The sequence below is a fragment of the Oenanthe melanoleuca genome, chromosome 1A (assembly GCF_029582105.1).
Source record: "Oenanthe melanoleuca isolate GR-GAL-2019-014 chromosome 1A, OMel1.0, whole genome shotgun sequence".
In the NCBI taxonomy this organism is placed as follows: domain Eukaryota; kingdom Metazoa; phylum Chordata; class Aves; order Passeriformes; family Muscicapidae; genus Oenanthe; species Oenanthe melanoleuca.
Genome location: NC_079334.1, coordinates 5,562,304 through 5,588,450, shown reverse-complemented (window position 1 = coordinate 5,588,450; position 26,147 = coordinate 5,562,304). Strand labels below are relative to the sequence as shown.

At 37.7% G+C, this 26,147-nt stretch overlaps 1 protein-coding gene across 1 annotated transcript in view; it reads right to left on the bottom strand.

Annotated features, from left to right (window-relative positions):
• Positions 1–147: 147 nt before the first annotated feature.
• Positions 148–26,147, bottom strand: part of TRIM24 (tripartite motif containing 24) — a 53,922-nt gene continuing 27,922 nt past the window's right edge. The window contains exons 3-19 of the mRNA XM_056510244.1: positions 24,095–24,242; positions 22,100–22,232; positions 20,716–20,832; positions 19,604–19,718; positions 18,842–18,988; positions 16,373–16,490; positions 15,002–15,267; positions 14,208–14,372; positions 12,510–12,689; positions 10,700–10,835; positions 9,604–9,676; positions 8,177–8,345; positions 7,361–7,659; positions 4,263–4,395; positions 3,260–3,334; positions 1,928–2,077; positions 148–894 (exon numbers count right to left, since the gene is read on the bottom strand). Coding sequence (XP_056366219.1) covers positions 685–894; positions 1,928–2,077; positions 3,260–3,334; positions 4,263–4,395; positions 7,361–7,659; positions 8,177–8,345; positions 9,604–9,676; positions 10,700–10,835; positions 12,510–12,689; positions 14,208–14,372; positions 15,002–15,267; positions 16,373–16,490; positions 18,842–18,988; positions 19,604–19,718; positions 20,716–20,832; positions 22,100–22,232; positions 24,095–24,242 — 2,634 coding nt within the window. The 3' untranslated portion in view covers positions 148–684. The remainder of the gene's footprint in view (positions 895–1,927; positions 2,078–3,259; positions 3,335–4,262; positions 4,396–7,360; positions 7,660–8,176; positions 8,346–9,603; positions 9,677–10,699; positions 10,836–12,509; positions 12,690–14,207; positions 14,373–15,001; positions 15,268–16,372; positions 16,491–18,841; positions 18,989–19,603; positions 19,719–20,715; positions 20,833–22,099; positions 22,233–24,094; positions 24,243–26,147) is intronic.

The window sequence follows — 26,147 nt, the reverse complement described above, 5'->3', positions numbered from 1 at the left end:
AGAGGTACATCACAGTTGAGACACCTGTTAAACAAAACAGTACTGAAATACCAGTTTCCTGCTGGTGGTGAGAAAAATGGTGCAAACCAAAATATTCTGTCCTTTACTTCCTCCATTAGAAACTCTCACACAAATCCCTCTTCTTCCTTTGGTTTTTTTTTTTTTAAGTTAGTTTGAATACCCTCCTCTCCCTTACATTTTAAAATTTCCAATAACTTTGTTGGGGGTAACTACACTTCTGTTATACCAATCAGTAATTGCAGGACAATAACATTACACCATCTTTTTTCATGGCTTGTGTTAAATACAGTACAGAGAGATCAAATTATGGCCAGCCACATGCCTTTGGTAAAATTAAAAGTCTGGTGAGATCACATTTTCTTCAAACTCAGCCACATGTTGAACCCATGTTGTATTTTGAAGTTAAATTCTATACAAACTTCTTCAAAGCAAAGTTAAACAGCTGTCACCCCACAAATATGGCAATTTCTAAGCTGCTCCAGAAAAGAGATGAAAGGTTTGAACTTCAGAGAAGCTCTTCACATGCCTTGATCTCCATTAGATTTGTGTTTCAGGCAGGGAGTAGAAAGTCTAGTAAATATTCACAAACCTACAAGTCAAAACAGTGATGCCAGTGATAAATATTCTCAGTTTTTAAAAACTTTCTGTAGTAACACATGTGGCTCATTTAAGAAACTGACGGTCTTCTCCTTTGAGGCGTTTTTTCCGGGGCTGTACAAAGTCATCATCCGAGTCATCCGTAAGTTCTGGGTTATCTTTTTCACTCTGGCTGCTGGGCTGTACAGGGAACTTTCTCTCAGGATAAAGGTTACTTAGAAGATCTTCAAAGTAGGCTTCGAGTTTCATGCCAGCATCAGCCACTTCTGAGTTGGGCTGTTGGGTGAATTAACAACATCAGTGCATCAGGAAATAGTTTTTTAACTAGATTGCATTAGGTCTTTTAGGTAAAAACTACAAAAAACATCAGTCAGCAGCAAGAATGGCTATGGAGGACATTCCAGGGCCCAAAGAGCACAAAAACACAGAGTGAGGGCAGATCCAGCCAACAACCCTCAGTGATTTTTGTCTCTGACAGGTGACCACAGAAGCCACACACAAAAGCCACACTGCCTGGGTTCTCCAAGCTATAAAGATTCTAAGAATTCTTAAATCCTGACTAGGGTGGGAGTAGGGGGACAGACTTGTGTTGTGCTGTGAAACACATAGATATGCCCTCAGGGTGTTATAAACTTCTCTAGCTTACAGATCTTTTTAGTAACAGTGAAAATATTACTTGGTAGACAATGACTATATAATGTGGAAGACTGAGCAGTCCTAAAGTCATCCACAGCTATAAGTTTCCTTAAGCAGAGACCCCCAGTGTAGGAATAATTCCTTGCTGTCAAGGGTGACTGGATGAGAACCCAACAGAGGCCATTTGGAGAAGCCTTTATTCCCACTGTCCTTCTCTCTCATTTTATGGTCCACTCAGAACCTGCATCTGTTTCACCACGTTCCCTTATGTGCAGTAGGGGATAATAACAATTACTTAAGATGCAACTTGAAATCTTAAGGGTGATTACTGAGCTCCCAGAATGAAAATCCCACTGAATTTAAGATGTGAAGCAAGGAGGACAAAACCAACTTTTACATCTGCCTGCCATTAACCTGTATGATAAAAAATTGTCCTTTTCTTTTAGCTGCTGTCCTGCATTCAGCTATGTTTGTTACCATCCTCCTCCCTTCTGTGGAAAGATCTGCACTGCAGAGTTATCTCAGACCACAGCAGTGTCAAATCTGATCTGTTTTCACTGCAGTCTCATCATCAAAGTGCAATACAGTAAGTTCTTGTAAGTTCTACCCCCATTACAGTTTTCCTGAAAGCAACTAAGCCAAGAAAACCTGAAAAAGTATCTACTTTTCTAACCTCATTAAATTCAGCACAGTTCTGGAAAATCAGTCTGAAATCAGCCACAAAATCTTCTGGCTTTGTGTAGAATGAATTGGTCACTTCAAGTCTTTTCTTGATGGTTGATAAGTCCATAGGCTTTTTGATTATTTTATAGTAATCAGGGACCTAAGTAGAGAAAAAAAAAAGTCCAAAATATAGTTGTGTTCATAATTTATTGTTCTAAAAACCTTTAGATTTGAGGGAGTGGGCAAGGCTTAGTCTCATCTTGGAAGTACAACTCAAAGATACAAGAATTGCACTTTTAATATACATGCAGACAGTTTCTGGAGTAACACTGATTTATGACAATTTTTTGGCTAAAATATAATCTTTCCAATGCCTATTTTAAAATCAAAGAGAAATATATAAAACACCACTAACTACGTATAATAGAGCTAGAGTTGGTTTGGACATTATTTTCAGGTGTAGTCAAGTAAGCTATTAGGTTTCATTTTCAAGACCGCCATATGAAGCAAGTCCTTTGAAATGGTAGAAAATTTTAGAGATATCAATGGTTTTCATACCCAAACTGTGGCTTGTGGAATTAAGATTTTTGTTCTTTAGAAAGAATAAGAAAGTAAATAAGAATGAAAATCAGTGGTAATATATTTTTTCCTATTTCCTCCTAACTAAATTCATGTTTTTAATACCTGAATCTAGTAACACATAACCATAATCTGAATCATCAATCTCTTGTGCCATTTCTTATTATTAAACTCTGGAATGTTCTTTAGAATTCTTATTCAAATGGATTAAAGGCTGCATAGAACATACTGCTTTTTGATGAACTCTTTCCCCATTGACTTGTTCTTCCCCACTGACTTGCCCTGAAGAACATCTTTTCATCTGATCATGGTAGTAGCACTTTGTATCCTTGGACTTCTAATGCACCCAGGTACTGTTTACCATTTTAAACTGACGCATTTCAAGTCAGTAAGAAATTCCATTTCATATTAGTACTATGGAGTACCTCAATTCTCAAAATAAGGTAATGTTTAAAAGCCCTAAATATATCCCAATTTATCTTCTCAGTGATGTAACTGAGGATATGAGGTAGCAGTGTTAGAATTTACTTTCTGTAACTATTTTTGAAGTATTAAGTAGAATCAGTTGTTGTGGAATTTTACTTGTAAATCCCCTGCCAACCCAAGGCTTTCACTTCTCCCTTCAGACAGTTTGAATAAAACTAAACATGTTTAATGCACTAAATGTCTGTAGAATTTGACTTATGATAATGGACTTTAGAAAGCCATTAGAAACATGGCAAATAAGCTGCTAACATAAAATAGACAGAAGTGAGGTACTTACTGTGGGAGGAACTGGATCTTGAAAGGCAGGACTCATTTCATGACAGTAGAGGTATAGCAGCAGTCTTTCACACTTCTGTGTCAAGAAAAATAGATACCTAAGTGATTGAGTGACCCTCAGTGGCTTATTCTAAAATCACAAGCTACAGAAAATACAGAACTCAGTATTCACCTTTTTCTTTGTGTATACAAATCTATTAAACTGGATCTTGAGCCTTGAAAGAGATTCTAAGAATGCTTCTGTGTGATTTTATGTTGCTGATTCCTTATCAGAATCTTTACAGGGCTTATAACTTACATTTAATGCAAAATACAAACAGAGCACATGAAAATAATGGTGTGACAGTCTGTCCTCCACACACATACACACTGTTCTTGATGGGCAATATGATCTGTCCTAAGATAAAAACACCAGTGGGAATTGCAGGAGGAACTGTCTGGATGCTTGCAGAGGTGGGGGAGTGGTGATGGTTGTGATTGATCTTGGTACACGTGGGCCTGCAGAAGGGTACAAAATGCTCCTGGAGACTGGGCCAGCTGGGCAAACTGACCTCCTGAGGCTGCAGGGCAGCTCCCAGGTGGATCCAGTCAAGCAACAACCAGCACAAGGATGGGAACACTCAGCTTTGGACAGGTGAGTAACAGGTGGAGATAAAATCCTAAAGCAGCTCTATGGGTGCTTTTCAATTGTGCTTTCTGCAAACCTGCCCATGTTATAGCCCTTCAGACCTGCTTATATTATACACTGCATTGGCAACATCTATATACTGTATTAGCAATAATAATCCCCTAATTAATCAGTGTCATGAGCCTGGGAGTCTTTCTTCTCTCTACTACTCTTCCATAAATGGTTCTACATGTAGACTAAGACCCCAATAAAATGCTAATTTCAGTGTTATTTACACAAGTTGCCAAATGAAAATAGGTGAAATACTGACAAAAGTTTCTAATGCAGTTCAAAATTGCTTCAGCTTAAAAGTTGTAAATAGTAATTTTATCCTTACCCTGCGGTCTATGGGTGCCAAACCCGTGGTATCTTCCAATTTTCTTTTTTCAGAGCTGTGAGCAGGTTTATCACAGTCATATTCAACTTCTGGCTTGGACAAATCCCGACAGAATGTACAAATCCACTCTCCACTAAAGAAGACAAACAGACACGGTGACCTCAGTGAGGGAGAACTCTTTGCCAGAAGGCTTTCCACCTATTTCTGGGCAAATCCCTCCTCTGTGGGGTGGGTTTTCCCTGCATCTCTCTTGTTTTCTTGGTGGTGGTACTAAAGGCTGCAACAGCTGGCAAAAATGCTTTGCTACAACTTTGTTTCCTTTTAGTGGCACTGGTGTCATTAATGGTGTCCTAGCAGAAAGACAGACAGATGGTCTCTGCCTTTGTCAATACTGAAGTTTTTCACTTGAGCTCACAGGATTTAAGGATAGCACTATGAAGAGCCCTGGACAACCATAACTACAGAGAGAAGGAAGGAGTCACATGGCTGTACAGAAGGAAAAGTGTTAGTATTGTGTGGTGAGAACTACATACCCTCTACAATCTTGATCTACAGTACCTTACTAATTACAGAGATTACCACAGACAGGATTCTTTGTAAAACTGAAAATATTCCACTCCCTAAAACTGCCAGATGTTCATGATTTTACCACTTTGTATAAGACAATATTGGAGATTGAAAAGGCAGAATAAGATTATAAGAGTTAGTTCTACAAGCTATGTGCACTGATTGTTGAACACAATTTATGAACTTGAAAGTTTTGAAAAAACTATGAAGAGTTTGTTTTTAATGTAGTTCTCTACAAAAAAATCCCAGAAACCTGCATGCTTGCAGATAACCACCAGAGGGCTGAATCATCACACAACAGACAGAATCCAGGAATAACCACTTATGGGATCAACTATATCTATTTACCAGAGGTATGTTATTATAAAGTGTCTTCATCAATAGCAAATAGTTTCTGCAGCACCCTTTATTTCATTTCAATAGTAAGGCAGAAGACTTCACACATTTAAAAAGAAAATCTTACTCTTTTCTATTCAGAGTGATCCAAACATTTTCACTATCTGACAGTTTTAGCATGCATTGGTGAATGAATTTTGCTTGAAGAAGTTTTACTTTTTACTGTCTAAACTTCACAGAATGATTTATGACAGTGTCACCTGTGTGTCTGGACTAGCCTTACAAAAATGTGGCAGATACACAACAACTGACACAGGCCATGACCTAAAAATCTTGTGGTACAAGAAAACAAGGAACAAATTAAAGACAGAAGAATGATGCATTAAGATATCCAAGAATCAGGAAGAATGTGGTAGGTTGGAATGAAGGAAAGAATATGCTGTGATCTTACAAATCGATGTGGGAGTGTTGTATTAAACTGAAAGAGGGTAGACTGGATACAAGGAAAAAGTTCAAGGTGAGGTCTGTGAAACATTGGCACAGATTGCCCAAAGAGGTGGTGGATGCCCTATCCCTGGAAACATTCAAGGCCAGGTTGGATGGGGCTCTGAGCAACCTGATCTAGTTGAAGATGTCCCTGAGCATTGCAGGGGAGTTCAATTTAGATCCCTTTCAAGATCCCTTCCAACCCAAAACACCCTGTGACTCTATGAACCTCTGAAATTGCTCTATCCACCCGAAACAGGAACAAAAAGCAGCTATGAAAGCAGCAGACTAACACCACTGACACAATAATAACAAGATTTTTTGCATGTTTGAAGGAAGTAATGCTAAGAGATTCAAGTTTGTTTGGCAGACTTACAGCTGGGAAAAAAAAGCAAGCAACCCCATAAAGATGAAAACAAAAACCTGATACATCAGAAGTCAGGAAGAAACTTGAGCTAAGTGTGCTCTGAAGCCCAAGGAACACAATGCACCTGTAGTAATGTGCACCTTTACAGATATCAACACCTGCCATTAAAGTGCCTTTTGGTTCCCTTGCCCTCAGACATCATTACCTCAGCTTCCACTGAATGATCAAGTAAAAATGAAGCATTTTAAAGACTTGTTATTATTTAATTTTAATAGAAACCAAGTCTTGTGTAGTGCATAGTTATCTATCTGCTTCAAGATTACTTTTTGGGTCCTTGCCAGAAAGAATATTTATTAATATAAATGTTTACTGTAACCTTAATGAGTTTTCCTTATGGCATAAAGCTGTAACATAGCATTGTTTTAACTAAAAAAAAAAAAAACCAGAACAACCTGGAATTTGAAGCTTCAAAAAGTAAGAGAAACATTTTTGTGTGACATTTAAAACAAGGATATACTTCCAGAAGTATGCCTGTTCAGAGTAGCACAGAGATATCAACATGCTTATCTAAGTTGCTATCCAAATGTTTTACACCAGTAAACTATGCTGATATTTAATCAGAAAACCTATTATTTATAAAAGCATTAACCAATGAGCATGTTATGACCAATGTTTTTATCCTTTAATACAAACAAGCTTATTGTATGACATTTCCAAGCTGGGGCATTGCAAAATGCTGTTTATTTTAATCAAATACACTAATTCCAGAAGCAAACGCTGGTAATGCTTATAAAAATAATCTATTTAAAACTCTATTTTGAAAGTTAAGAAACTGAGCAATGGTTTTGTAACAGCCCACCAAGAAAGCTTAATGCTAGTTTCAACGCTGAGATGTTATTAAATATGTCAGTCACTACACATCCCATGCTTGGAGTGTAGCCATGTTTAGCACTGAAGTAATAAATTTAATACTATATTAATTCAGATTTTTCCTGTAGACATCTCTCAATTATTATTTAGAGATCATTATTATTAAGAAATACAACTATTTTCAGTCACCCTTAAAAGTTTTTATGACAGATTGGCAATTCTGTGTCCCAGTTTTAATAATAGATGCCCTAGATGCTTAATTGTCAAGTAAGTGAAGAGTTTTGCTATATTTTGTGGGAAAATATACAATTAAGCTGAAGTGTGATGAAAATTCAGATCTCCTCCAACTAATAAAACTGCTAATAAATACAAACAGGACTAAAAAGAAGACACTGCTCTTCCTGGGTTTCACAATCCAAGTCTAATGTCTTTTAGTGCAATTTTAGATGGAATTGAAATAGTCAATAATTACCTTGGAAAGCTCATCAATGTAGGGACATGACAAGAAAGATGGAATACTTTGGGACACTTCTCACAGCAAAGGAGTTTCCCTCCATTTTGACACACGGCACACCAGTCTTCATTGGGATCATCCTCTTTTCTGCCCTCGCCAGCGTGGGAGGATCCCATCCATCCTGTTTTCCCAGGAAATGTGCTCTCCTGCAGTACCCCTGGCTGGTCATCTGTGCTGTCTGGTGCATCTGTTCTTAGAACAGCTTCATCAGAAGTGGAACTGTGATTGGTATCCAGCAGCAAGGAAGTAAGTATGGACTGCAGGAAGAAACAAAGGAAGTTAGATAACAGTATTTATGTGAGTTTACATGACCCTAACAACGTGCAAACTGACCTGAATAACAGATTTACATCCAGCAGACAGACAACTTGCAACATGAATGCAGAAATTACTAACACACTATAACACACTTATAGTATTTACTGTTCCACCAATAAAAAAAAATCTCTGGTGGTCCAAAAAACTAGTACCTTATTTATGGATATTCCTGCACTATGACTGGAAACACTTTCTAGCAGCACCTGAAAATTTCATCTCTGCCAAGTTATTTCAGCATTTCCCTGGTTTTCAATGGATAAAAGCAGTCTGATCACACAATTTAATTTAATTGGCAGTAGGGCTAGTTTGATTTTGAATTTCAGCTCTTCCTTTTATTTAGCTTTTTAGTTTTCTCCTGGAACAGTTGCCAACAGAACACAAGTAAATAATTTTAGTCCCCATAAACACAAAACCCCCTCCAAAGAGAAAGGAGATCTGTCTAGCTGTAAACATTACATTCCGAGGCCGGGACTCCTCCTCCATCTCTTCCTTCACTACAACAATTGGGAAATCAAAGCTCTCATTTGCTGCAGGTGTCTCCTGTTTAATTTTGATGGGCTCCAACATAACAACAGGGACTTTGTGTGTAGAGTCAGCTCCTGGTGGCCTGCTGGACGAGCCAGAACTGTGAATGACATCAAGAGGCAGGAAAAGAAGGAAATTAGGAATCAGAACTGGACACATTTTGTATACTTTCCAAGATCTCAGGATGCTAATCTACTTTGTGTCTTTGAATCCTGAGTGGTATTCCCTTTATGGAATGCAACATCCAAGCTTATTTCCTTTGATGTATACTGAAAAAGCATTATCAAATGCGAAAATTTTAATGGTGCAACCCCAAAATTAGAGAATTTGATCCATTAGTGAAAAATTTGCAAATAATCTCAGTTTCTTTCAGATCATGCACAAAAAAGCACCTCCACTGAACATTCTAAACCACACAACTGAATAAGGCAGATAAAACACATATTTACATTAAAAAACTTTCCTAGAGCCTTGCAGCTCCACCAAAACTTAGACCCTTTTTTCATGCATTTACTACTAAAAGGATGAGAATGGACAATTGAACTTTAAAATACCTGCTTATTTTTTAAAATGAAAATGAAGAATTTAAATCTAACAAAATTAATTCAAGCAGCAGCATATCAAATCACAATTTTATATGCAAGTAAAGACTCTTCAAACAACCATTTAAATTGTTCATTTAAACTGTTCATAAGAGTCCTTCACAGAATTTACCATGTAAATGGAACAGAGCAAAAGGTATTCTAGATTAAAAAGCACCTGCATTCCTAACTCAAGTAGGATGAATGTAATCTGATTTTTCTCTGCATGAAAAATTAATGTCTCATGTATGCTCTAATTTATTGCAATGCATTAAGGGATCTGCACTCTTCAAACAACACTGTGTAAATATATTTGTTCATTAATATTCTATCAGTAAGGGATAAAAACATTTGAATAGACTCTCAGTAGATATCTAGTGCTCACTTAACTGTATTGCAGCAGAAAATTCTTAATAACCCTCTTTGTAGCATCAGTTCCTTAAATCTAAAGTAATTTATAGTTCCACAAGGGCCTTTAATATGTAGCTTTTTCCTTTAGCTGGTTTTTCTGAACTTAAAACCTAATTTATAAAAGGTATTCTTTTAATAATGCCAACCTGGCCATCATTTATAGAGTCAATACATCTTTAGATGTTCTATTAATACATTACAAATTAAATTACTGCTTTTAGAATGCAAAGAGTGCTGTAACAACCATCAGGCCTGACCTGTTAACAGAGAAGGTGAGACAAATCTTTATGCACTAAAGAGAGAAGAGACTGAGGCATGTTCTGTGGAGGTGAAATTACATTTTCTTCTCTCACACTCCTTCCTTACCTCTCTCTGCTCCCAACACTGGAGGCACTGGGCGAACGAATTGGAGGGTGCACGTTTGTCACACTGATTCCTCCTAGGACAGAAGGATCAATTAGAATAGAACACAGGTCTGTGCCAAGTCTGAGACACAACTCAGAGAAGTACACACATTTTGGGGAATATTTCCCTGCAGTGAGAAATACCTCATTTAATATATTTTCATGATAGGATGTGAGGCATGAGATAACAGAGGGAAAGAGAAGAGTAAGAAAGGGCCCATTACATGAAGCAGGCTGATGGGTGAGGACCTTTGCCTGCCTGACCTCTCCACCTGATCACTGCACACTGTTTTGTTTTACTAAATTCAAGCAGATCTCGCAGGAGAACTGCCAGGAAACTTTGAGCTGGTGAGCAGGAAGAAGTCTGGGGGACAGATATGGGAGAGACCAAAGGTCTGGGGCTCAGAGAACCAAGAGCCTTGTGAAGCACACTGCTGAGCAGCAGCCCTGGGAAGCCTGAGTGGGCAGTTTGTGCTGCCTGTGAGTGCATTGCTGCTGTCTCTGCTACCCTGTCGCACCCTGTGAGTGCATTATGTGAGTGCTCCCTGGGAATTCCCACTCACACAGCCCTCCCATGGTGACAGGAACCCCCTGGATCCTGCAGGTCCACCACATTCAGCCACCCATCACAGAAACCTCTGGTCATCCTGTGTCAGTGCTGCACTACCCACCCAAGGCACCATTTCTAGTCTGCTGTTACATCCTATCTCACTTTCCCCAATATTTGTCTCCTACCACAGATGCTAGCTTTTAGCATTTTTTTAATCTGGTGTACACCTGAGTGTGTCACTTTGCTATGGATTTCTATCCAATTTGCTAAAATCTACCCATTTTTATCCCCCTCCCTGTTTTAAGATTTGGATGCTTAACTTTTGATCACCATGCTAAAATACTATCTCAACTCTACCTCCTACTAGGGTTCCTACAACTTGGCCTTCATTTTCTTATCTCTCATCTTTAAGATAAAACAGAATTAATTCTGATGTCACTGTTTACCTTGCCACGATAGATTTTTCAATTGCACAACTTACATAGAAAATTGCACCACATTCAATTACCTGAGAGGCCTGGTGATGGTACTGAGGAATTTGGTGACTGCACAGTCCTGTTTGAAGGGGGTTTGGGCTGATTCTGCTCTACAGTGCCATCCTTCCTTACAGCATTATCCAGTGTGATGTTTCCTGCACAATCAATCTAAAAGGTGGGGAAGCAAAGGGAAGCAGTTAGTATTGGGAAAGAAAAAAAAAACCCTCAAAACAAAAACCAAACCAAAAAGCCTCTGCCACACTGTAATTTTGAAAGTGAAGGCCAAAATGCATCACCAAAGTTTACCCATCCAAAAGTGACTTTGAAACATAACATCTTGCTTTCCCTAAAAAGAAAAATGAAATAGCCAAATCCAGACAGTGCTTCATTTTAAGAGCAGATGATTCTCTAAGTGCCAATTTTTCTCCACAAGCTACACAGAAGGCTTAAATCAGAGAGAGAGCTTTCATACATTGAATTAAGTTTATCTCCACACCTTCTCTGGACATGCTCACATTAAATACACTCAAAAAGATAATACCTACACACAAATTACCCCTTAATCCACTGGTGTTTAACAGGACTGGAAGAAACTCAAAGGACACTCAATGCCATCTGGACAGGAGCCATGCATATTGACTTAAAATGGAAACAGCAAACCAACACTTGTTCTTTCCACCATGGCTCAGGCCAGACAACTTTATTCTAGGGGCTCCCAGTGCAGCATTCTAACTTTCTGTAAAAGCTACATGTTCTGGTTTGATAAGGAGGAATGATTTTTTGAAATGTTTCATTTCTTCCAATATGTAAGATAATGTTTGATAATATGTATCCAAAGTGGATGCAGCAGCTTTGGCAAGGTCAGCATATTTACAGTGATTTGTGCCATGTTATCTTAAAAGCATAAACTCAATCACACGCAAGTAGAGGAGTTCACAATACTGTGCACAGAAATAAATATGCTAAAATGTCTCTCAAACTCAGTAGTTTTATGACCACATTGTGCAGTTCCCCCTTTATGTCAGACAGATACAGTGATTCTGTAGTCCATGTACTCCATTTTAATAAAGAGAACACACAGTATGCAGGTAAAAATGAAGCAGAGATGGGAGACAAAGGAAGTAACAGCAAGGTATGGCTAGAAAACCATGACACTTCAAGTATCTCTACAAACCTTAGACCACAAAAAACAGGCTAGGCAGTTATGTGGAAAAATGAAGTCACCTGACTAAAACTCAGTAACTCCAACATGGACTTCTGGCAAACATGTACCATGCAGAAATATAAAAGAGAAGCTTAGAAAGTTAAGAAATTATGATCTAACTATGCTCTTTCTACCACCAGCTCACAGCATATATGAAGAATATATGAGAAAAGAATATATGAAGAAGTATCAAAAGGAAAATATATAAGGAATATATCCAGTGTGATGACCATTAATACTTACCCAAAATAGCTCTTTCAATAAGTTAAAAATAGATTTTAAAATGTTAAAAATCTACCAGAAATGCCATCAGCAAACCACTGCTATCTGTGGACACTGGTAAATGAAAGCTAAGCTAACATATTTTTGTATGGATCATTATGAAGGCTGCAGAAAAACATGCAGCATACAAATAAACAATCCAATTACAACTTGTAATCCTATTTTTCTTAGTTGTCCTAACAGCTGTGTCTCAGAACAGTTCTGAGTATTTCCAGCAACGTGCAGGAAACTCTGCATTGTTTATTTCCTAGACCTGTTTTGACAAACAGAATTTCAGTCTAAAAGGTTTCTATTTCTCACAAACATGAAGATTTCAAAACAGAATCCATAAAACATTGCCTCTGTGTTACACTTACATCAGGGAGAGATGGCAGATTATAGGAGCTACCCACTGGGGAACTCAAATCTATCACAGGGGGACCATAATTCTTCCCATCACACCCAGCAGCACTGGTGACTGTGGGGCTGGATGGAGTTGATGTTGTGCTGCTTGCAGTTGAAGGGGTGGTTGAAGTGTGTCCACTACTGATCTGCCACTAAAAAGAAGAGACAAAAATCCACAGTTCAGCACTTTTTTTTTCCTTTGCAACAGACATCTACTGAATGTATTGATAAAACCAGCAGCTTAGTTCAGGAAGATGAATTCAAACATAAAATCCTGATGTACTCTGAAGTTCTCTCATTTCAAGAACCAATCTCACAAGACAATAGAAGATGACAAGTAGTTGTAAACTATGAATAGAAGAAATGAATGCAAATCCTTAAATTCAAAGCTATACCTCAGTGTTAAGTATCTATTAATATTTCATGCTGCACTGACAGTGTTGTGGAAGAAATGTAACAGTTTTTATGAAATAAAAGCATTACAGGTAATAGCCTGAATGCACAACTGCTCCAGTGCTTTACCAAATAAATGGCTACAGTGTCACCTGGATGCCTTCAAGTCCATGATGTTGTGCTTTCCTTAATGACATAAAGTCATTAAGAATTTGAAATGCTGACTGGATCTCCAGCCACATATACATTTAACACCATGATATGAAGTACACAGCCAAGTCAGACCGAATTTCTTTCTCATTTAAATGTATGCAGTTTTCAATGACTTTAATGTAATTTCCTGGCAACTGCAGGCAAAATCTGACTCTGCTCAATTCCTTTTTAGTCAATCATTCTATTAACTGGCCTCTAGTTTCAGAAAGACATTACTGAATAATGAGGTATCTTTAAAGAAAGCCTTGTAGACAGGCCAGTCTTCTTTTCAGAGGCACAGAAGTGACTTGCTTTTTAGTCTCAAAAGTTTTCTTATATATTCTACAGCTTTCTTCCATTTAGTTGAAATTAGTTCTCTGACATCATAAGCATTGCAAACATAACTGCTATGACACCCCTTTTCAGGTCACAGATTTGTTTGATTCTTTTCTGCTTACCTGCACCCATAAACTCGTGTGGTAATAATTTGCTTTTTAGTAAAGATGAGGCTAAACATCCTGAACACACATGATGTGTTTGCTTCTGCTCCAGTTCAGCTGCTGATCAGCTGGGCATTGATCAGTCTCACTCAGCAGAGGGGCCACCATTGTGGACTGTCTCTTTTCCCCTCACTTTTAAGAGTTCAGATTTGCCATACTCTGGGGAACCATGACAGCTCTAGCTTTTTAGTCAAGGTTTTACCTGGTTCCTGTTGAAGTCACTATCAAGTCACTAAACTGGGATTTTCTGATTTGTCTGCTCACTGACTGCAGTGTGCAGATCATGGCCATGCTAAGTTTTGCATAAGTGGTCAGAAACCACAGCAACAGCAAGTAAGAGAACAAAACACCTGCACAGCACACACAGTGCTCAGCTCCCTAATGCTTCAGCTGCTTAGAACTGTCAAAATGAAAGCAACTTGACAGTTACCTCACTAAGAAAACTACGGGTGTCTTGTCATAGAAAAATAACACAGTCTCTGTTTTAATTGAAAAGCACTCTAGTAGTATAGTAGAAAAGATGATATAAGGCACATTTGATGTCGAATTTCTAAATGGGAGAGTGAAAAGAGAAAGAGACTCCACCTGTTTGATAGCTTGCTGTGCCAAGAATGCCATTTGCAATGGGTTGGGCTTGACTGCTGGCCTTGGTAGGTTCTGATTTTGGGGAAATCTCATCTGTTGTGAAGGAAGAGCCGAACCGTTGGGCCTGGGATTATGATTCTGAAAGTGAATCAAGCGTGGAGGTGCCTGCATAAAAACAATAAAAACAGCTCTGCAAGTTAGCTGAGATCTGTACTGTATTCTGCACATTTTTTACTAAACAGTCCTTTTAAACTTCTGAAACTCCTCATAAATTATATGCAAACAAATAGTACCACACCATTTATCTGAGTGACCAAAGCATTAATTTCAATGTTAAAACCTTGTAGACAGTTTTGCATTATTTTAACATATGAACAGACACAACAGGAGCCAGTGAGAGTGTTCCCAACTTTGAAAGATATATGAGAGAATCATTGGGTATTATGCAAAATAGATGTAGCCAAAAGATTAATGACATTAACTTTTGATCACTTGACAAAAACACAAAAATGTTGCTAAGCACTGTATATGGCTGGATACAACTAGATTTAATTTTTTTAAAGAATAAATATAGGCTGGTTGTTGCCATGCATTTTGCAAGGCAAGTTTAAAATGCCCATTTATTTCTCAGTAAAGACCATGTCCTCTAAACCATCTACACAGCCACGTGCTGAAGATGAAGATATCTGAAGTTATATGTCTAGATTTAAATTGTTTGCCTTTTTTCCCATTTTACTTGACTTTCTCCTTCGGTGCCATGGAAAAAAGAGACTCTGAAAACAGTCCTAACTTACCTGATGAGAAGCAGGAGGCTGTTGCATGGCTCCTGGCACTCTTGAGGTTGGCAGCACTGCAGGTCCTGCTCTGCGCTGAGCCTGCTGTCTCTGAGCCATGACCTGCTGCTGCATGTGCTGCAGGCGGAGCTGCGCTAAGCTGATCTGCGTGGGGAACTTGGAGAGCTGGTTGGGAGGTAAGCTGCCTGCTGCCTGTAAGTTTGCTTCCATCACAGGGCTCTTGGGCATATGTGGTGGTGTTTCCTTATCTTCAATGACCAAAGAACCTATTTGAACCAAAATAAATAAAATCAATACTGAAGTATGGCAGTCAGCAGAAATGCCATCACACTGACAGTGACATGCAGTCTGACTACAACCCAAAACATTTCTGAAGTAACTAGTTTCTTTACTCAGACTTTTATTTCTCTTCACTGGTTCTTATATCTAACTTACCTACAGAAATTGAACATGTCTCATCATAAACAAAATGGCCTAAAAGTTGTGATTTCTGAAACTAGATGGATAAACATGATTTGGTTTTATCTATCACTTAACCCCAGTGCTGGTCTATACAGGTGCCATTTCTACTGTAGCACTTTTCAAAATATAAGGGACCACATTTCAGAAGTTCATTAAATAAACATACACAAGAAAAAGAGCCCACCAAGCATAGGAAAAAGCTCATGAGAAACATCTCAGCTGAGCAGCAGTTCAGAATTCTCACCACAAAACCTGACAGCTGGTTTCTGGAAACACGTTTCACTTTCAATTCCTGTCTCTAAGAAAATTATTTTTAAAGAAGGAATTGGAGAATTTCCTTGCTACCATCCAATGTCCTCATGTCTGGGAAAAGGAGCTTGTTTGCCTTTAAAGAACTGCCATAGCACTTTCTTCCTCTGACATTGTAGAGGATCACACATTTGCACCTCTGTACACTGAGAGAGCACATTCTGATTTAAGGCAGAAAATGTCCCCCGGATATCTCACAAAATCTTCTGCACATGACAGAAAAACAAAAATGCCCACCAAGATAACAGTGGAAAGAGAAAGATCTCCAAAACCTTTAATTCTTCCTGCTAAGCTGTTGAGTTCTTAGGGTGCTTATCACTGTGGCTGAAAGTATTAGAAGTATTGACCAGAAAACTGAAAGCTGTTATTTTCACCATCACATATACCATTCAGACAAGATAAGTTTGTTAATACTTTATCATAGTATTCATAAATAATACTTTTCCCCATGCAGTGCACTTTCAATGTTTTTCACAGTTAGGGAAATATTTTTAACAGAGTAAATGGAGAAATGAATATCGTAGAGGCTATCAAAACAAAAAGAAAGCTGCTATCAAAATAGTTTCAGGACAGCAAAGGGCTAATAAAAAATTATCATACCTAGATTGAAAATGTTCTGAGCCCAGAAGCTGGGATCACAGTGGAACTGGATGGTGTTGTTAGTCACTGGGGAAGGATCACACCTTGCTCGGAGGAGATACCGTAGTCGATATGTAATCTAGAACAAGAACAAACACAGGGTTTTTTTTCCCTCTGGGGCCAGAGCCATGTATCTGAACAGCACAAAAAACCCAAACACACATAGACACAACACCCCCACACACACCAAACAAAGCAACCAATCAAAAAACCCACCAACAAAAACCGCCCTGAACAAGCCCCTAGAGAACAGAGGTTAAAGATAGAGAAACGTGTCCAAGCTACAAATATAGAGGTATTTTTAACATCTTTCCCTTATTACTAAAGTAGTTTTTAAAAGAAGTTAACTACAGCCTAAACAAAAATAACAATTCTTCCCTGTAGAAATACATATCCTTCTAAAAACTTGGCCATTATATTCAATGACTTTAACTACTTGCAAGTAAAATTCAGATTTACATAACCATTTATGTTTTTTCCCCCATGAATCTATTTTAGCCCATTCATTTTTCTTTCAAAGTATGCCATTCATTTGGCAACAAGTATGATCACAGGGAATTTTCTTTTGTACTAAATTTAAGCTTTCTTCAGACAGCCAAAGAACAGATTTTTATAAACTGTCTTTGAAAGCTCAGATTCACAGATATTTTCAGATTTTTCCAATATCTTGGAAATGGGCTGTGATTACACAAGAGAATATTCTACCAAATGCTCACAAATTTATTTAGTTCCTAAAAAGAAAATGTTGTCTTGCAGTTGTTTCACTAGAAATGTCAGGAACTGATGCACCAAAATATAACAGGCACTAATTTTAGAATCACACACAGCAGATCCTGAAAAAAAAACCTTGAGGAGTTCAACTCTTGTTTTTTCTTGAGTGATAGTTTATTTCCTGGAAAAGAGATATACTTGGTGAAATCATCTTAACTGTTTAAATTATACAAGTTTGGATTTTTTTTTTTTTTTTGAGAGACAAATTTTTTAAGAGCTTCCAGTGTACAAGTTTTTTCTTTCAATTACAGCTTAAGGCTGTACTCAAGAAACATTTAATGTGACTCAAGGTTTTTAAATGATCATGGAAAAATTGTAATAAATTTTAATTATTACTGTTTTGGATAGAGATTTCCTTAGGATTTTTGTGTACACTACCAGAATCAAGTAGATAACAGCACAGAAATTCTAGACTTTCATCCTGTTACCAGTACTGCTCACACAGCTCCTGTCATAGTTTGCTCCATTATTTTCCTGCTATTGTGCACACACGTGTATTGTGGATAAACTCCTGACTGGTCACTTGTGTTGGTAGAAGTGAAAAGCACAGCCTGAGAGCACAACCCCTGAGCTGTGATGCTGCCTTTAATTCTGATGGATATCCCTTCCTCTGTCTGGATATGCTGGAGCAGAAGTCCCACATGCTCTTCTATGCAATAATCCTTGGAAATAGATTTTTCAATGCCCACAGATAGGTTATCTACTCAACTCCCAAGCAGCACCAATTTTCTAAAGCTTAATCTGTTCTTTTGAAAAATATTTTTCATTTGCTGAGACTTTCTGGGCTAGATGGTCCTTTCTTTCAGCTGCCTAATGTTTATATGATTAAGATGCCTGAAACTCAACTTGTTTTCTTACTCATATAGCAGAGTCTTGGTGGCAACACTAAGCAATTATAAACAACATGACTCAGTTTGATGTCCTTTTTCTCTGTTCAATTAAAAAAAAAAAATGACTGGCTGAGGCAGTATATATAAGGCAGACCAAATGAATTTAACTACTTGAAGTTGATAAAAACAAGTAATATTCTGCTATGTATTCTTGCAGTATCAATAATGGGTATTAAAAAAAAAAAAGAAAACACCACCACAAAAAACCAACAGCAAACCCAAACCCAAACCAACAAATGCCATCCTGGTCAGTTCTCAACTAAACAATGAAAAAATAAAGAAAAAACTTTGTGAACCAGTTTATAGGAATTGGGAAAAAAAACCATCTAGCATTTTTCCTCAACCTTGCCTCAAATTTCTGCTATCAAGCAAGTACAGTCTAGTAACCCTTGGAAAAATCAAAGTAAGCTTTTGGCTTGTTTTTTTTTCTTTCAAATTTTCTAGGATTTCTGTTCCTCATTAACAGTCAGCTTAGTGAGACAACATGCACTCAGATCTTAAGGGTCACTACAGCAATGAAATATTTAGATTTGTCATTGTTGGACAAAGAAATACCTTAGTTTAATTTTTATTGATTTTGAAAGACTTTGTGGGAGATGAACCTGACAGAACAAAGACATACAATAAAACCATGAAAACCATATATAAATATTCCAATTAGTGGAAAATAAAAAAAATTCTAATACCCCAGTACTCCTGACAAGCATGTGCATGCACATGTGACTAACTCTAGTCCCTAGGTGAATGGAGAGCTATCTTCTAACCTTACCAGGCGTTTACTGTACAACAGTGCTGTGCTGCTCCCACTGGAAACTGCCCACTTGGAAAAATTCATTACATGTTCCAGCTGTTTAGAAAGACCTGCCACTTCCTGTTGTTGCTGCAGAAGCTTCATCCTATGCTCTTTTGCCAGAGTCTGCAAATAGAAAAGCAGTTCCAATCAAAAAGTTCAATTTACAGTTAAAAGGCCTTAACTTTGATATTGGTAATTCACAATGATCACATGGTTTCACTTAGCTCCTCTAAAAGGACACCTGCCCCCTGATGCAGCTATCAAATAGAAAAGTCAGTTTTTTTCTGACATATTTACTCAAGATATCAGGACTTTATGTGCTAATGACACATTTTTACATATATTTTTATATATGTTTGTGTGTGCCTCTCTACATACACACACGCACAAACACTTTTTAAAACACAATTGGAGATAATATTTTCCAGGTATCCATTCTAGACAATTCTCTCCTGTGATTTGCTACTGGATTACTGAATTTATGAAAAATTCTGATAGAACACTTTTCATGTGTGATGCATAGAATTATGAATTGCAAAAGCATGGAGAAAGAAACTGGCCACCCCTCAAAAACCAAACTTTCCTTCACCAAAAACCCCACTTGCTCAAGTAGCTTCACTTTGGAATCATGAGAGGACATACACAGGGGACTAATGCTAGAAATTTACTTTAATGTGAATACATAGAAAAAAATATTAAGACTGAAATTTTTCTTTCTTATGACAAAAATGAAATTACCTCCAACTGATGCAGCAGTGCTTTTCCCTTTTTATTTATTTCTACCATCAGTGTAAATATGGCAACTTTAATATCCTGTTCCACCTGTTTTTGATTCTGATTCACTTCAAGAATTCTGTAAGTAGATAGAGAAAATAATGTTCTTTAGCTCATAAACCCATCCTCTAAACAGTAATAAAAAAAATCTGTTGCTTAGAGTACAGTACTTGGTCATATGCAACAATTAATACATGTATCATCAGATACTTATAGTCAGGAAAATTACTGGGAGAAACAGAGCAAGTAAGAGTGATCTTTGATAAAATTAATTAACTGGTGGCAAACTTTAATGCTGTAACTCTGACACCTGTCACTGATAAAAATTAAATGCTCATTGTAATTAAAACTATCCATTTTCAGAGTTCCTGCACTTTTCTGGATTGGTCCATGCCAACCAAAACTGGTAAAGTCTCATTTCCATCTAAGGTAGAATGGCACTAATTTAGCCATTTCAACAACAGTGCTCAAATTCATGACAGCAAAGCTTAACATTATACTGGGGAAACCTCAACTGCAAAGATGAGGGAAGGGTTCAAGTCACACTTGGCATCCCTGACTGTGCTGAATCTCCCTGGGTACTGCTGCCCCTGAACTCTGCTGAAGGAGCAGCCACAAAGGCTTGCTGCAGATTGCATTTTACAGATTTATTTTTCTCCTAGGATTGCAGGACCCAGTGAATAGAGCCCCAAGCATAAATCTTCAAATACATGTCACAAACATTATGAAAACAGGAGTCATAACCTTTCACTTTCTAAGAGGGATCTACACAAAGAAAAGTAATCTGCTGATGGTGAGATGCATATAAGACTGTCTCCTACAGTCTTTATTGCATAAGTTGTTTTGTTGCACCCAAGCAAGTGATGCCCATTAACTCCACAGGCTGAGCAGAAGAATTACCTAACACAACCAAACATACTGAACAGGCAACAGTCACTACAGTGAACTTTAGAATTCCTCTTTCTGGAAGAATAAAAGAAGAGAGGTACAAAATACACTAATTTAAACATTTCAAGAAACTACAGTACATGTAAAGTTGACTTCTGCCAGTTTTACTCTCATAATCTGATACAAACCTGTCTTGGATCTGTTTCCCTGTATATTTTATATACTTAGTCTTCTCCATCAATTTGGTGATTAGTGTCTCAATGATAACTTTCTGGTTCTGAAAAGCTTCTTCTATAAACTGGTACCTGTAGTAAAAAGCAGTGAGGATTTACACATGTAAAAAGCAGATTGACTTACAAAAGAATACTTCTTTAATTGAAGAAAGGGGCTGCTCAAATTCAAAATTTAACTGTCATCATGGAAGCATATGTTGGCAAATGCTTATACATTTCATTTATAGTATATTTAATTTTATAGCCTATTTCCTGTCATACTGAGGGAAGAATTTACAATTTTCATAAATATAAAAGGATGTTGTGTGACCACAGCCTAACTTTAGCAATAGAAAAATTAATGTTTTGAGGTAGTCATCACTTTTGAATGTGAAAATGCAGGTAAACTATTACTTCATGAAAGAAAAGGAAGCAGAAATAAGAGATTGCTGAGTTGGTAGAAGTTGGCAACATTTTAAATCAAGGAACTGAAATCTTTAACAATCTGAGGAAAAAAAGAGGTGGCACATTATAAAAGGAATATAAATCCTAAGAAAAGGAGAATAAAAGAGGAAGACTGCAACTCTGCAAGAGCAATATTTAGCCTGTTCCAAGGAGCAGCCAACACTTCTTCACCTACTGACATTCACCTGGTCAGGCAAGTAAGCCCTTGGGTGGTTGCATTAGGTAGAGCAAGCATATTAATATTTAACCAGAGTGCTTCTGTCCAAAACACTACTGTATGAGTTAACCAGCAAGATTTTTGCCTTGTACTCAGAAGTTGTACATAATTCTGCTTTTCAGCTTCAGTGACCAGTAAGAGATAACTAAAAGAACAGCAACACAAAGATTTGAGTGCTATAGTGTTGTCAAAGTACAATATCAGGCAAATTGTAGGTTACCTCTTTCTTTGAAAGGCTCTTCACAGCAAAAAAATCCCTATTTGCTCCATTCTGAAACTGTTTGGTAATGTTGTTACATAATCTTGTTGAAGGACAAATGAAGAAATTACACATAAGTGTACAGTTGCATAACACAGCCCCTGTGTTTTCTAAGGACTCTCTGAAGAGCTGCATAGCAACAAATTCTAACCAAATAACTTGACTATAAAAAAGGTCTGCTGCTTAAGTCACCAGATGAACAACTGGAAGAATTAGGTTTTATTCTAAATGCAACACACACTCATCAGTCACATTCTTTGGGATACAATCTCTGGTTTTTTGTGAGTTTCATTTCTGAGCAGAAAATTTTAGTTTGCACTTTTTTCACCTGACAGTGTTCCACACAGCTAGAACCACAATGTACTTCAGGCTACCTTCCTGTAAGTGAGATGGATGAAACATCCACTCTGCTTTGATACCTGTGCTCTTTGTGCTCTAGCAGCTGACAGTCTCGGCAGGTCAGCTTGTCACAGGTTTCACAATACAACTTCAGCTGCTCCTTTTTGTGGTAAGGGCAGAACACTGGGCGCTGACTGGTCACACCAACTGCCTCTGCAGAATAAAGGACAGTGTTAGTACATCCTACTGAACTTGGTCAAGATTTGCACTCCTGAAATCAGGTATCAGGTCACTCACTGACACTGTAACAGCCATAAGCTCCAACTGCAAAGTCTCACTCTTGTTGCTCAAGCATGGAGTCAGCTCCCTCTCTAATGGAAAATGTTTAGAGCCTATTTTAACATAATCTCTTCTGGCCCCACAAAACTATTTACAAAAGGAGTAACCAGTACTGTTGTGGCTGCAAAAGGCATTGCACAACCAGCAAGCTCCTCTCTTAAATGGAGATGAGGAGGTGGTTGAGTTAACTTGTGCTCTGTGCTCTTTCTCAGCTGACTTGGTGGAAAGGAGTTCCACATTCAAAGCGTAGAACATATAGAATGTAATAACCAAGAGATATGAACTTCCTTTCAGGACCCCATTCTTAATGGGTGACAGGGCTCACTTCAGCTTCTAGTGTGCAAATATCAAAGGGTGCAGGAAGCACCACCAGATAACAGAAATAAAATCTGTTTCTTTAAACAATTTAACTGACAAAGCCCAATTTCCTAGGAGTTGGGCTGGACACTGAGTTCATAAAGATTATACAGCCTGTAATGAAAACTGGCTTCACACATCCTTCTCTGCAGACTGATAAGGTCTCTTTCTCATACCCACTCATCTACTTATTTTTGAGAAATTTGGAAGAAGATTTGTATCCTTCAGTCAAAATTCTTTCCAACCCACCAACAAACTGCCTCCCAAAGAGCCTGAGTGCACTGAGACCATTCCTGCCACCAAGTCATGCTCTGCCCAACATCAGCCACTTCTACCCACTTTTGTCCTCTCTTGAAAGTACACTCAGTACTCACTTTTGATTAACCATGTGTGAAAGTGGGATACAGAATATAGTGTACATCTTCAAAGTACCATGGTGGAAGATACCTTCTGAGCAATAGATTAACTCATAATACTAGATAATGTAGAATGAAAATAAATATTTGTTCTAATACATATATTTAAAATAATACATAACAATTGCTAAAAAGCAAATAACAATTTATATATTTACAAGAAAAATCAAGCAAGTCCAATAGATGTATTAGAACCAGAAGAATGCTTGTCAGCATCCTATAATGTTTTTATTATTCTCCTACAATGACACAGTGGGGGAAAACTGCAGCAAAAGAGGTACTGGATGAATAGAAATACAACATTTTCTACCACAGAATAGTCATCATTTCTCAGAGAGGCTGTACTGTACACCACAATCACCACTGTTGGTTCCCAAGGCCCAGATGGACAAAGCCCTGAGCAACTGGAACTGAGAACTGAATGCTTGAAGCAGGAGGCTGGACTAGATCATCTCCTGAGGTCCCTTCTAGCCTGAATTACCTAGATCGTACTGAGGAAAAATGCCCCAATTCATAATATACTTCCCTTACATTTCTAAGGCAAAGGATTTCAAGGTTAAAAAATACTTAGCTAAAACATGAATTTTAGCTGGATTTTTATCAGAATACTGAAAAAAATATGATCTATTAGTGCTCCTTTTCCTGCTGTATACAATAATCAAGCTCATGTTAAAACTCATGTTTAATTTGTTAGACCTCTGGAGCCAAATGTCTAAAGAAGTATTTTCTGCAGCTCATCTCTAAAGTCTAGACAATAATTTGCCATCCATCCATCCATGTGAAAGATAAAATCTATGTGTATTTAGTGGTTTAAAACAACCTGTACCATTATTCAGCTTACCTAAGACAAAAAAACTGGCAGAAAACCAACTTTCAAGTTATCACTTTTTTTAAAAAGTGTGTTGGTCAAATATAATGTTCCAATGCAGAAACAAATTCTTTGTGAAATTATAAATATATTACCTGGAGATACTTCCTCTTTCTGCCTCACAGTATGATCCTTTGTGAATTTAACCCTCTGGTGAGCTCTGATGCAGGTCTTGCACAACCACTCTACACATTCCACACAAAACCCATGAGCTTCTGCATTGTCTTCACAGCTTGTGCAGACCTGACAAGAGGAAGAAAAGGTAGCTATTAAAATAAGTTTGGAATATACACACACAGTTCATTTTTCATACATCATCAGTGCAGTTCCACAGTTTTCTGAAAAAAGTGAAATGAGAATGGAAAACTGCCTGAGGTACAGGGACATTATAAATAACAGCATAGAAGTAATTGAAAGTGACTTTTCAAAGAAACAGGTCATTTTGTCAGAGTTACCCTAAAATCTTTGCCTGACATGGTAAAAGTCAGACCACTACTTTCTGCCATTCCCTGCACACTTAGAAGCCAAACAATGTTTAGTGTGTACAAGATGCTGTTGTGAAATATTTACTAATGACAGAACACAACTAACACTACTCTGATTTTAGAAGCCTCTCTCAGTTCACAGAGCAGCTTTAATTTCAGTTTCCAGTCACCTACTTGGTGACTTAGCATCACCTCTTAAAGACTGTATTCCACTTAAGTTTGTCAAAAAAGCTACCCCAGAACAGATTTGCAACCAATGCATAAGAATTTTCAAACTGTGGCCTGTTAACCCCTGGGGTTCTTTGGACTATACCAAACAGACCTAGGAAAAAAAAAAGTAAGGCAAACAAACATGGCAGCAGACCAAAATCTCTCTACACAGAGTAAATGCATACACAATACAAAATTGCTACAGTACCACAATCTGAACAGCAGGCTGAAAACTCTGAATGATGGACAACACCATTTCACACGTTCATAATATCATTTCATTTCTACCCTTCCTTTACAATGCCTTTGTAGTCCTGCCTTCAGTGGGGTTTTGGTAGTAAAAAATAGTGAACATGCTTATGCAGATCCTTGTTTAGGTAACTACCACTCATTTCTGGCACTCTTTAGCACTGTTGCAAACCAAAGCCTCAGGTGCCTGAAGATTTCTACATCCTACAGATCACAGTGACAGATTTCTGCTCACAGGAGCAGCAAGGAGAAAATTACAGGTTTTAGTTTTGTTTTCAGTTTGATTAAAAAAACCCAACCAAATGACTTCCTCACCCACAAAAGGTAAATATAGATTAAGTTAAAGAGGAAGGAAATATTTCTATCTTATGCAGATAAAAAATATATACATAGAACTATGCTCCAGTTCCCCTTTGGGAAAGAGAGGAAAATTAGCACAAAACTTGCCTTAGGCCAGATAGCAAGTTACTGACAGAACTGGAATTTGAACATGAGTTCCAGATTCCCAATGCTGTGCTTATTCTTCTGGATCATGTTACCTCTCAAAGCAAGTATCTTCTGAGAAATGAAGTTACAACACAAGGGATGTTGACCCCTCTTGTTGTCACTTGGAGTTTGAAGCAGTTGCTTTTCATTAAAGGTGACCTGCAAAGGAGAAAAAATTGGGCTTGTGCCCCTTTTTCTGTTTCTTTAGAAAAATGAGGCCTGAAAGTTTTCCTTTTCAGAATAATCCCAAAAATTTAACTTATCCTTGGTTTTTCTTTTTCTTCCCCTTCTCTTAACAAAAAAAATTTCTTATTCCTATCCAGACCAGTAGACTAGGAAAAAACACCAAGGTCAGGACACCATAAAAAAGTCTAGAAAATGGAATTAAAGCAATAAAAGGAAGTGAACTGTAATCATGAAACTGAAAATGTTTGCTTTCTGTCTTGATTTCAGCTGGGATAGAGTGGGGGTTTTCCTTGGTAGCTGGCACAGTGGTGTGGTTTCAGATTTAGTAGGAAAGTAACACTAATAGCATCCAGCACATCAGTTTAGAAGTATTTTAAAAGTATTCTTAATTCTTGGGCAGAAAATTCTCTCCCTCCTTTCTCCTTAGCCAGCTGTCTCCTTTTTGTGCCAGTGAACCCTCTGCAAGAGTGTAATCAAACCAGGATTACACCATCCTAGCCCAAGGCTCAGTTACATCAGCAATGCTGACTGG